Source organism: Zootoca vivipara, chromosome 4 (genome assembly GCF_965207765.1).
Source record: "Zootoca vivipara chromosome 4, rZooViv2.hap1.1, whole genome shotgun sequence".
Classification (NCBI taxonomy): Eukaryota; Metazoa; Chordata; class Lepidosauria; order Squamata; family Lacertidae; genus Zootoca; species Zootoca vivipara.
In genome coordinates this window covers 102,224,104-102,237,275 of record NC_142587.1, presented here as the reverse complement: position 1 = coordinate 102,237,275, position 13,172 = coordinate 102,224,104, and the positions used below count along the sequence as shown (strand labels likewise).

General features: G+C 50.3%; 3 protein-coding genes across 3 annotated transcripts in view; 2 read left to right on the top strand and 1 right to left on the bottom strand.

Moving 5' to 3' along the window:
- LOC132592062 (uncharacterized) overlaps positions 1-13,172 on the top strand; it is a 295,543-nt gene that overhangs the window by 44,128 nt on the left and 238,243 nt on the right.
- The window catches only part of LOC148686099 (uncharacterized), a 580,325-nt gene that overhangs the window by 487,726 nt on the left and 79,427 nt on the right, over positions 1-13,172 (bottom strand). The window lies entirely within an intron of this gene.
- On the top strand, positions 4,764-5,827 carry LOC118085034 (olfactory receptor 52P1-like). Its single transcript, XM_035115291.3, has one exon. The coding sequence runs from the start codon at positions 4,795-4,797 to the stop codon at positions 5,746-5,748; it is 954 nt and encodes a 317-aa protein (XP_034971182.3). The 5' UTR covers positions 4,764-4,794; the 3' UTR covers positions 5,749-5,827.

The window sequence follows — 13,172 nt, the reverse complement described above, 5'->3', positions numbered from 1 at the left end:
TTTTTTTAAGTCCAAAACTTGTCCCACATCTCCCACTTGTGGGGCATTTTGACAATCTTCTTCCCTCTCTTCTTTGCAATTTTGAAGTTCTTCTAAATTATCATTAATGTCTATCGTTTTTTTTTCTTCCTCCGTATCGTCTGTGCAGGTCATTTCTCTTCCACAGTCCTTGTCCATATCTCCCTTCGTATCCTCAAGTCTATTGTTGATTTGTCGCACTTTTTCATTGTTCTTGACCAGCTGTCCCTTGATGTGTAAAAGTTCCAAATAAATCTTTTGGTACTGTAAGTCCTGTACTGATGTTGAGACTGCCATCGTCCTTGCTCTCAAATCCCGTGGGAAAGCAGCAGATAATAAAACCGGATGTGACAGGTGTCAAATTCCCAGATGGAGTCCATTTTAAGTCCAGTCCCGGCTAATCCATAAATCCAAGTATCAATTGTCAAGTCTTTTTCTTAATAACAGCAAAATATCAATCCATTCACTGATCTCTCCAGGGACCTAGTTCCAGTCTCCTGGAGGGTTTTGAAAGTCTGATTCTTGGTAAATTGGTTACTTCCTCTCTCTTCCCCTGCTGGGGATCAAATTACTGCTTCACAAAACAATCAAAGTGGGAGACCGACTTCCGTTTTTGTAGTCACCCACCGTGTCCAAATTTTAAAGGGATATTGCCAATCAAACTTTTTTACTCACGTTGAGTTGTTGTTGTTGTTTTTCTGATCGTTGCTTTTTTGCGGAAGGAATCCACCGCTCTCTGAGTGAAGGCTCGGGACGTCGCTTCTGGAGGTAAAGCTGGTGCCCAAAATGGCTCCCGCGACTGCGACTCTGCTGACTCTGCTGACTCTCGGGGGCTCTGCCGAGCTCCCGGGCAGCGGAGGAGTCACGTCTGGAGCTCTGCCGGGCAAATTTTGCCCCCGGGAAGCTCAACCCGGGGTTCTATGGGGAACCGCGTGCCCCCGCGGTATTCCCCCCCCTCCGCGAATGCCAGAAGCCTCGGAACTCGAGGCTTTTGCGACCTCACTCCAGCGCGGTAGACCGGAAGTGGCCAACCTAGCAGTTTGAAAGCACCTCAAAGTGGAAGTAGATAATAGGTACCGCTCCAGCGGGAAGGTAAATGCCATATTCGTGTGATGCTCTGGTTGACCAGAAGCGGCTTTGTCATGCTGGCCACATGACCTGGAAGCTGTACGCCGGCTCCTTCGGCCAATAATGTGAGATGAGTGCCACAACCCCAGAGTTGGTCACGACTGGACCTAATGGTCAGGGGTCCCTTTACCTTTACCTTTACTTTACCTTACCTACACAGTGAATCAGGCAAAGCTGGTGCATGTTTTCCCAGGGGGTACTCAATGGTATTCAAGGACACACAGTATCGGTACCTCTTTTTCTGGTTGTCAAAAAGTGTGGCACTTACTGTAGCAACTTCACAGTGAGTACCAGCACCTATTTTTCAAGGAAAACAGCAGGGGGCAAAGCTGCTCCATCTTGGAGTCCTTCTACATGCTGAGGGTGTAAGGGGCGGGGGAGAGAAAAGCTCTTAAAAGGAAAGGCTTTAGAGTAATTTTTAGCTCTCTCGCTGCAAGTGTGGGAAGTTTGAGCAGAGGGAATTTGGTCTCAAGGTTGAAGCCTCTGTGGGGTTGGAGCACTTTCTTAATAGAGCCACAAGCATGGCCTTGGGCATAGCCAAGGGGCAGCAGCTGCTCCCATCCCCAATCAAGTAAGTAAATAAAAACACTTAACTAAAGGTAGAAATTGTAGAAAGATGTTGACAGGTTTTTCTGAGAATATTGGGTCAAAGGAAAGCAAGAAAGAACCTGATAGAGGATGGGGACAGGTGGGTGTCCTGCCCCCCCCCCCAACATAAATCCTGGCTACACCCATTGCCATGAGTGGCAGAAGAGACTTCTCTTTCTTCTCCAAGTCCATCCATTCCCCTTGGAGAGGCACCATGGAGGGGTCAGAAAGCTCCCAACCAATTAATGATCCCTGAAGATCACACTGCAGCCCATAAATATCTCCCGGCTTTCCTTCAGGTTCTGGCAAATTCAGGTTTGCTACAGTTGTGACATTGGGGTGCCAAGGGCTTGTCTGAGCGGGGCTTTGGCTGAAGGTGGAGTCCAGAACATCCGGCCAGAAACTGCGGTAAGGAACCAGAGGGGGGTGGAGGTCAGGATTAGCAACCAGTGGCCCCAGTCCTAACAGCAAGAGCCTATCTGGGTGTTTGTCTTGGAGAAACCAATTCTGGCTGCATATTAAAAAGACAGAGCAGATTTCAAACAAACAAACAAAAACAACCCCAGATAATAGAAAGCCCTTCTTCCTGCAGTACGTACTTAAACTATGGAACACCCTTCCACAAGAGGCAATGATGGCCTCTACCATGTTTCTCCGAAAAGACACCGTCTTATATTTATTTTTCCTCAAAAAAGCACGCTATGGCTTATTTTCAGGGGATGTCTTATTTTTCCCCCTCCTCCTCCTGCCACGGCCGGCATTGCTGCTGCACCTATCACTATGTCTTATTTTCGGGGTATGGGTTATATTCCTTGAACGCTTAAAAATCCTGCTACGGCTTATTTTATGGCTACGGCTTATTTTCGGAGAAACAGGGGTAATTTGGATGGCTTTAAAAGAGGATTAGACAGGTCCGTGGAGGAGGAGAGGGCTATCCATGGATACTAGACAGGATGGCTCTGCTCTGCTTCCACAGTTGGATTCTGGAGCCCAGATGCTGGAAACCACAGGAGGGGGGAGAGCTCTTGTGTTCGAATCCTGCTTGCAGGTTTCCCATACTCAGCATCTGGTTGGCCAATGTGAGAGCAGGATCCTGGACAAGATTGGCCCCCCACAGGCCTGACCTGGCAAGATCTTCTTAGGTTCTCGGCCCATACTCTCTGCTTAGCAAAACCAGGCAATATGCAAGCAAAATGGCCTTTGCTGACTCCCAGGTCTCCTCCAGACAACCTGGTTGTTGAACGTTCCTCCTGCTCTGCTGGTTTGCTGAACATTCATCCTGATTAGCCTGCGGGGCCTTCCTGTTAATCATTCATTCATTCTAAGGGCATTTCCTGGCCACTTTCCTTATAAAAAGCCATTAAAAGATGAAGGATTTGTTGTACTAAGGCAACTAAGAGCTTTGAGCCACTTTAATTGTGCAGATTTGCCTTTCTGCTCTCTGCTGAGATCCCTTTGCAAAAGAGCTAGTGGCAGCCTAGAAACAACACTGATTTAAATTTGAGTATGATGGGAAGCTAACATTGGCACTCACCCTTTCAAAACTGGAGAAATAAAGCTCCTGTTTTATGGTTGCATGTCCTGCAGCAAAATCAGCACCCTTGGTGGATGAATCACAGAACTGTAGGGTTGGAAGGGACCCCGAGGGTCATCTAGTCCTGCCCCCTGCAATGCAAGGATCCCAGCTAAAGCATCCATGGCAGATGCCCACCCAACCTCTGCTTACAAACCTCCAAGGAAGGAGAGTCCACCCCCTTCCAAGGGACTGTGTTCCACTGCCAAGCACCTTTGCTGTTCCTTTAGTCTGTTGGGGTGCTCAGACACTGGACCCCGCTTGTCTTCCTCACCCATCTGCTTTTCTTTCTTATATATAAATTTATTTATTTGGTTTTTCAGATTAAAATTTTACAGTCACATATACAACATACAACATAGAAAAAAGATTCCAGAGAATCTCCTGGACTCCCCTCCTCCCCTTGGTTTGTCCTATTGTTAATCTTATTTCCTCCTGCATCTTTTACAAAAATCCAAATCTTTTACCTCTCCACTGTCTCCAAAGTTCACCATTAAACTACAAGTGATATTCCAACCCTACTAATGATTTTAACTGTTTACAATGGTTTTTAAGATAAGTTATGAATTTCCCCCATTCCTTATTAAAATGTTGGTCTTTCTGATTTCTGATTCTTCTGCTCATTTTAGACAGCTCTACAATTCTATAATTCTATAACTTAAGGCCCTTCCCCCCCCCAAGCAGTTTTGTTCCCTCCTGCACAAAAGCTGGTGTAGCTTTTAAGGCTCAAATTGTTGCTTTGAGTTCCACAGTTCTGTTTCCCCATGCAAGTTCTGATGGCCGGTGTCACAGCTCAGTGGCTGCAAAAGGTCCTGGGTTCAATCTCTGGCATCATCTCCACGAAAAGACCCATCTCTGAAGCCCTGGAGAGCCAAAGGCAGGTCAGTGTGGTAGATAATCCTGACCTAGAGAAATAAAGGGTCTCACCCTAGAATTCGTGAACATCCAATGATGCAGAATACAGTGGAACCTCGGTTTACGAACCCCTCGGTTTATGAATTTTTGGTTTACGAACGCCGTAGACCCATCTGGAACGGATTAATTCACTTTCCATTACTTTCAATGGGAAAGTTCGCTTCAGTTTATGAACGCTTCAGTTTATGAACAGACTTCCGGAACCAATTGTGTTCATAAACCGAGGTACCACTGTACTGGGAAAGTCCAGACGGATAAGAGAAAGTCCTTCTCCACACATAGCAGAGTTAAACGATGGAGCTCATGCCTGCAAAAGCCAGTAGCGGCCCCCAACTTGGATGGCTTTAAATGAGGATTAGACAAGTTCACCATCTGGCTGTCCGCTGTGAGAAGATGGTGCTGGACTAGATGGGTCATTGTTCTGATCCAGCAGGCTCCTCTTGGGATCCTTTGACTTGGTGGGAGGCAGTTTCACTGCTCCTACAATGTTCCTCACAGAAGTTCTCTCTCCTTCCTTCTCCTCCAGGAAGCATGCTCAGTGATGATGACCTGATCTCTCCAACAAGAGCATCATGTGCGCTTGCAACTGCAGTTCCCAGGCCAACCCCTCCTCGTTCATCCTGCTGGGAATCCCAGGGCTGGAAAGTGTTCAACACTGGCTCTCCATCCCGCTCTCTTCCATGTACCTCATCACCATCTTGGGCAACAGCACGATCTTAGTGGTCATCAAGATGGAGCCCAGCCTCCACAAGCCCATGTACATCTTCCTCTCCATGCTGGCTGCCCTCGACCTGGCTGTCTCGACCGCAACCCTGCCCAAGATGCTCTGGACCTTCCTGTTCAATGCCGGCGAGATCAGCTTTGGTGGGTGTCTGGCTCAGATGTTCTTCACCCACTCTTTCTCCGTGATGGAGGCCACCGTCCTGGTGGCCATGGCCTTTGACCGCTACGTGGCCATATGCTCCCCGCTGCGCTATGAGGCCATTTTGACCAAGCCTGTCCTCCTCAAGATTGGGGTGGTGGTGGTGGCCCGAGCAGTTGTTCTCATCACCCCGTTCCCGGTCCTTGCAAGGCGGCTGCCTTTCTGCAGAAGCCACCTGGTGCCCCATACCTATTGCCAGCACATGGCTGTAGTGAAGCTGGCCTGCACTGACGTCACGGTCAACAGCCTGTACGGGCTGAGCGTGGCCCTCCACGTGGGCATAACCGACGTCCTGCTCATCGGCCTCTCTTATGGCATGATTCTCCGTGCCGTCCTCCGCCTGCCCTCCAAGGAGGCTCGCCTCAAGGCCTTCAACACCTGCGGCTCCCACATCTGCGTCATATTGATTGCCTTCGTCCCAGGACTCTTCTCCATCCTGACGCACCGCTTTGGCCACAAGGTGGCTCCACATGCCCGCGTCCTCCTGGCTAACCTCTACCTGCTGCTGCCGGCTACCCTCAACCCCATCATCTACGGGGTCAAGACCAAGGAGATCCGCAACAGAGTGTTCGGCAAGTTTTGGAAGAGGAAAGGCTTGTACTGAAGGCACTGCAGGCATCGGAGGGGCGTCCTTGCCCACGTGGGGAGCAAAAAGACATTGGAGAAATCAGGGAACCCCATGAACGCAATGTTGTGACGTGGGGTTTGTGATTTCAGCTCTCTTGACAAAACATGCTGGAGACAGTTCTCTAGTAACAGCTCTTTATTAAAGTGAACAAGACTGACTGTGAGGGCAGGAAGGCTACATTTATAGGGACAGGGGACTGGCTAGGAAGGGATACATTTTGGAGGGAACAATATCAGGCAATCACAGTGCTGCCTTTTGGAGGGAACCAATAAGACAGAGGATCCAAATACAGCAGCTTAAATGAACCAATAGTAGCTGTACCCTCTGGAACCAAAAGGCAGTTACTTTATCCTAATGCAAATACAGACAATAATAATACAGATATAAAATCCTTTGACTCAATACACAACACCCCTCCCCCCCTAGTGAGCACAGCAGACGTAATCCCTCAGGTACTGTGGGGTCCTACAACTTCTACCTGATCTCCTGACAACAGGTGTTGCAGGTTCTGGATTGGGTGTTACCTGTGGTGGAGGGGCTGCTATAGGGGTTTCGTCAGGAACAGATGGAGTCCCAGACATCTCAGGGTCCCCTACCTGTACCTCGTCATCCTGAGAACTAGCAGACCCTGGTTCATTTGCTGAAGCCCCTGGTGACTGCACCTCTGGGCCATCTTCACTCTGGTCTTGCAGCTGTGCGTCATTAGCCAGGGATGAATTATCTGACTCCTCCCTGCTGAGCGCCCGGCGCCTCAGCTGATCTATATGTCTCTTCCAAACTTGCCCATTTTCCAAGGTCACATAATAGGACACAGGTCCACTAGCCCGGGTGATCACACCGGCCACCCACCGCGGACCTCGTGAATAGTTCCTCACCCAGACCAGATCTTCAGGGGCGAGATACCTTGTTGTGTCAGTCTCATCCTGGGGGGTTGCTCTTGAATTACGGTTTGGCATTTTATCTGGGTGGACATAATCCAGCACCGTTACCAGTCTTCTACCTAAGAGCAGCTCGGCTGGCGACTTGCCCGTTGCAGTACACGGCGTCGCATGCTGCAAAAATAACATTCGTGCAATGCGAGCCGACCAGTTACCCTCCATTAAGCGCGCAATGGATTCTTTGGCTGTTCGTACCATGCGCTCAGCCTGCCCATTGGAGGATGGGTGAAAGGGCGCGGATGTGACCCCTCTTATGAAGTTATCAGCCAAGAATGCCCTGAATTCTTGGGATACAAAAGCTGCCCCATTATCTGATATAATGGTCTCAGGTAACCCGTGGGTTGCAAACAGCTGCCTCAACACCTTGATTACGGCAGCTGATGCCATGCTAGGGACCATCGCCACTTCTAACCATTTGGAATATGCATCAACGATAACCAAAAAGACCTTCCCTTGGAATGGCCCAGCAAAATCTATGTGCAGCCGGCTCCAGGGAGTCCTGGACTGCTCCCACCAGTGGACTGGTGCTCTGGCCACTTCTGGCCGCACCTCTTGGCATGCCTTGCATGTTCGTACCCATTGTTCTATGTTCTGGTCCATTCCAGGCCACCACACATAACATCGGGCTAGCGACTTCATCCTGACCATTCCTGGGTGTCCCATGTGAAGCGTCTCAAGAACCCTGTTTCTCAGTGGTGCTGGGATGATCACCCTATCTCCCCATAGGAGACAACCCTTATGCATGGACAATTCGTGCTGCCTTGTCGCATAAGGCCTGAATTTTTCTTCATGCGGACCACCTGGCCACCCCCTCCCCACCCAAGTGAGCACACGGGAGAGAACAGCATCTTTCCTCGTTTTCTCAGCTATATCAGTAGCTGTTACAGGAGCCCCCGGAAGTGTTTCTAGCATCATAATGTGCTCCGCCGGAGCAGGATCCTCATTGCTCCCGCCAGGAAGGGGCAATCGACTCAGCGCATCAGCGTGGCACAACTGTTTCCCCGGCACATGGGTCAAGGTGTACTGGAACCCATTCAGGAATATTGACCAACGCAACATTCTGGGGGAGAGAATTTGTGGCGTTTGTTTGTTTGGGTTGAACAACCCTAACAGTGGTTTGTGGTCCGTTTCAATGGAGAAATGGCGACCGTACAAATAATCATAGAACTTTTTGATTCCTGACACAATTGCTAGTGCCTCTTTATCAATTTGAGCATAGTTGCGCTCCGTGGGTGACAACGTACGGGAATAGAAAGAGATGGGCTTTTCCGACCCATCCGGTTCCCTATGACTCAGCACAGCCCCCAGGCCGTATTGAGAGGCATCACATGCCAGGACCAGCGGCTTCGACTCATCATAATGAGCAAGGACGCTCCTGCTACTCAGCATTTCTCGCAAGGAGTCAAAAGCCTTCTGCTGCTCCCGCCCCCATCGCCACACAGTCTTTTTCTGCAAAAGTCTATGTAATGGTTCAGCTACCGAAGCTTTCTGGGGTAAGAATGAATGATAAAAGTTAATAAGTCCCAGGAATGACTGCAACTCCGTCTTGTTCTGTGGCCGTGGTGCCTCGATGATGGCCTTAATCTTAGCATCTGTGGGGTGGATGCCTGATGCATCAATTTTAAACCCCAAGAAATCCACAGTTGGCACCCCAAAACTGCATTTTTCTTTTTTCAGTTGCAACCCCACCTCCTTGAACTTGAGCAACACTGCACGGACACGCGCAACCAGTTCCTGTGGGTCTTTTCCAGCAATCAAAACGTCATCAAAAAATGGCAAGACCCCCGGCAGACCCCTTAACAGGCGTTCCATGAGCCCTTGAAAAATCCCTGGGGCCACACAAACTCCGAACTGTAATCTGTTAACTCTGAACGCCCCTTTATGTGTGACAATAGTCTGTGCTTCCGCTGATTGTGGGGTTACTGGCAGCTGTTGGTAAGCTTGTGCCAGGTCAATTTTGGCGAACACCTTGCCCCCAGCCAGTTTAGCCAACAGATGTGATACGACTGGAATGGGGTATGAGTTTCCCCTGAGTGCCTTATTGATAGTACATTTGTAATCTGCACATATCCTGACTTCCCCATTTGCTTTAAGGGGCGTGACGATTGGAGTCTCCCACTTAGCAGAGTCCACGGGTGAGAGAACTCCCTGCTTGACCAATTTATCCAGCTCTGCCTCGATCTTGGGTTGCAGTGCAAATGGCACTCGCCTTGGTTTGAGTCTGATTGGGGCCACCCCGGGGTCCAACTCAAAGTCAACTGGGGGCCCTTTATAACAACCCAGTTTTCCATTAAAGAGACCAGCAAATTCCTTGCATAATGCCTCGCTCATCTCAGGGCAGGTTTGGATTGAATTAAGCCCTGAGATACTCAGTCCCAGGGCGGGGAACCAGTCAGTGCCCAGGAGACTGGGGCGACTGCCCTTCGCAATCACCAGTTTGAGTACAGCCTGTTTGTCCCGGAACTGTACTCTCACGGCACACATTCCCATAACATGGATGCGGCCTGCTGAGTACGACTGCAAGGTTGCCGGGAAGGGCTCCAGAGGGGGCAACTTACCCCTGGGGAAGAATGTCTTCGCAGTCTGGTCCGACACAATGGTGAATGCAGATCCGGAGTCCACCTCCATGTCGCACTGCTGACCCTCAATCTTCACCTTGACGTGTGCCTTGCCTTGCGCTGGAAACTGCACGGCCCTCCCGTTGATCTCCGTTACGTAGTGGCAGTCCTTTAGAAAACAAGGTGCTGTGGGCGGTCTGCGATGCTCCAGTCTAGGTGCTCCTGTCGCTCCCGACGCCGCTGATCTACAGACCCTGGCGATGTGACCCGTCTTTCCGCACGTCCGGCACATAGCATCCCTGAAACGACAACTCTTCCGCTCATGGTTTCCGCCACAACCTGGGCAACTGCCTCGGCGATCTTTGTGCACTGTGCAGGCCTGACGCACCAACTCAACCCCACGGACTGGGCTCTGGCTCGGAGTAGCCTCTAGCTCGTCCATGGCATGCGCAACTTCTATCTGTGGCTTAGTGGCCTTGCGACTGGCATCAAGCTCCTCTCTTTCATAATTCTCCGTGGCGGTGGCCTCCTTCAAGGCTGAAGCAAGGGTAACCTCTTCTTTAGCCACGATGCGTCTTCTGGCTTTCTTGCTGCTCAGACCACCAATAAACCGATCCAGGAGAGTCTCTTCCAGATTTTGGAAGCCGCAGTGCTGAGCGAGCTTCCGGAGTTCAGCCAGAAATGCGGATACAGACTCCCCAGCATGCTGCTGCCTCTTATGGAACTCCATCCGCCGGGCCATCTTGGTCTCAGTAGGCGCCAAGTGGCTTGTTAGGCAGGCAAGAATATCTTGGAGAGATGTCTCACTCAGCTTCGCTGGAGCAAGTAATGCCTTGGCCAGCTTGAAGGTCTCGGGCCCACAGTAGCTCAGGAATGTGGCCCTTCTTTTGCTGGCATCGGTGATCCCTTGAGCCACTGCAAAGAACTCGAAGCGTTCGACGTAGTCTTCCCAGGTGTGGGGCTCTGATGGCTGGAAGGGCTCCAATACCCTTGGACTCTCCATTGTCCTAGCGGGCAGGGTCGTCTTCTCAGCTGGCCAGTGAGTCTTGTTCTCAGCTGCAATCCGGACTCTGAGGCAGGGTTGTGTTTAACCGCTCCTCAGCATTCCGGATCCCACCTTCGTCGCCAGTTGTTGTGACGTGGGGTTTGTGATTTCAGCTCTCTTGACAAAACATGCTGGAGACAGTTCTCTAGTAACAGCTCTTTATTAAAGTGAACAAGACTGACTGTGAGGGCAGGAAGGCTACATTTATAGGGACAGGGGACTGGCTAGGAAGGGATACATTTTGGAGGGAACAATATCAGGCAATCACAGTGCTGCCTTTTGGAGGGAACCAATAAGACAGAGGATCCAAATACAGCAGCTTAAATGAACCAATAGTAGCTGTACCCTCTGGAACCAAAAGGCAGTTACTTTATCCTAATGCAAATACAGACAATAATAATACAGATATAAAATCCTTTGACTCAATACACAACACGCAACATAACTGGAGACATTGGGGCAGAATGCTGCAACATGAATGCTGGCCACAGTGAGGCCTTGTCGGCCTATAACACCTTTGCTCTGGAATCCGCAATGGCTGCCAATTTGCTGCCAGGCCAAGTTCAAGGTTTTGATTCCTGCATTGCAGGGGGTTGGGCTAGATGACCCCGGGTACCCCTCCAACTCTACAATTCTATGGAGGGGAGACCAGTTTGCCTTACCATCTCTGTACCCAGTCAACTGCTACATGAAAGCTGTTCCTCATTTGTAAGAACTCAGTCATTTAGTGTGGCAGCGTCTGAACTTCGGAACTCCCTGCCTCTTGACATCAGGCAAGCAGGTGCTTTCCCTGTACTTTTTTGGCACCTGCTAAGCACATTTATTGTTAGGTTAGAGCCAATAAGTGATGAGGCTCAGCTGTCGGACTTGGCTGATAGCGCGGAACTGGAAGGGAGGCTTGTTTTGAGGAACTGGCTGAGAGGGGTGAGCAGATGGCAGAAATACATCAAACCTCAGAAGAGAGTTTGTCCGAGTCTGTTCCTAGGTCTTTAAGGTTACAGGAACGCAGGAGGGGAGGGTTACAGGATAAGAGGAAATGGCAATTACAGAGAGAGAGGCAGAGGGCGTTGTTCGAGCATAGGGTTAAAAGGAGACGAAATCACGCTAGAGAGCTAGATGAGTCATAATCTGATTAACTAGTGACCTTGAGCATGAAGCTGCAGTCTTTCTTGTGGTTGCTTGCCTTTGTTTTCTATTTGGAATAAATCGCACTATTCACAAACAGACCGTGTGCCTGTCATTGCTGTTGCTTACATTTATATTTATTATTTTTTTATTTTCCATTATTATTATTTTTAGGTAAATATTAAATTTATTAGTTTTCATAAAACATACAACCCGTCCCCCAACTCAAGAACAAGAAATTTCTGTTAACATAAATTTGGTACCTGTGAGGGACAGGGGATATCGCGAAGTCCCTCCCCTCCTGAGTTCAAGCCCATCACCGACCACAGGGGAAAGCAGAGGGAGCTCCGATTCCAGTGGGGAAGCAGGAAGTCGGGTCCGAGGCTCAGGCAAGGTAGCGGAGCCAGGGTCCCAGGTGGGACAGGAAGGGGGAAGTAAGGGGGGGAGACCCATCCCCCCAACTCCAGAATTACGCCGGAAGAGGAGGGGAAAGAGGATGGGGCTTCCAAGACTTTTGTGCTGGGGAAAGACGCGCCAAAAGTCACTTGGAGGTTCTGATACCGACTGACCACATCACTCCGTGTAAATAGCAATGACTTCAGCACTGTAAATACGCAGCACCAATAAAAGAATAAAATGCAGAGCTGCGTAGCGTCGTTACTCTGAAGTAGTCCACTCAGGCCACTGTGACAGCAACCTCCAAGTCATTTTTGGGGCTACTTTGGAGTTGCCGGGATGAGCGTGTCGGAGGCGGAGAGATGGCGGCAGATCGCGGAGCAAGCCCAGGAAGAACTGCAGCAGCTGACGCTGCAGGCTCAGGGGGAATTACAGGCAGCTAAAGAAGAGACCAAGAAGGTGCAGGACGACCGGGTACAACTTGCGGAACAGGTGAGAGCGCTGCAGGAAAGGGAGCAGCAATTAAGGGCGGTGGCGGTAGACCTCCAAAGCAAGCTGGATGCAGAGAAAGCCAAGGCGGGAGGGACCCCCCCAATCCAAGTGCTGCCAGGAAGGAGAGCCGGGACCCTAGTAAGCAAGTTCAATGGAGACCCGAGGGAATATCATGGCTTTGAGACTGAAATCGTGTATGCTCTTGAGCTGCACCATAATGAGTTCCCTGATGATGAGCACAGGGTAGCGTTTATTGTGGAGCACCTTACCGGGGCAGCCAGGGAGTGGCTAAGACCGTTAATAGCAACCAAGAATCCTTGCATGAAGAATGTCAAACAATTTCTAGAAGGTTTGAAAACGATGTATTCCTCCGATAGTCATATGGACCAGACCAAGGAGGAACTTCATAATTTACGCCAAGGAAATATGACAGTTCGCGCATATTGGGCGAAATTCACCATGCTGGTGCACAGACTGGGGTGGCAACTAGAGTCGCCTCCTATGCAAGCGGCGTTCTACTTGGGTTTGCACGAGGAGGTGAAAGATGAGCTCTCGAGAGGTCCAAAGCCCAGTACTATGGATCAGCTGAGCAAAGCGGCTCTGGCAGTGGGGGTGAGACAGGAATCCCGGTGGAGCGACAAGCAAGCAACGCGCGCAAAGAGGGCTTGGTTCCCACGGTCGCAGGAAAAGCCACCCCCCCAACAACCCTGGCAAGCCACGCCTGGGGCCAGCCAGGACCAGGAACCCATGCAGATTGATAGCGCGCGCGCGGGGGCTTTTCAAACCCCAGCGGCGCCAAGACGCAAGGAGGGAAAGGGCGGGAATTGCTTTCTCTGCAACTCCCCC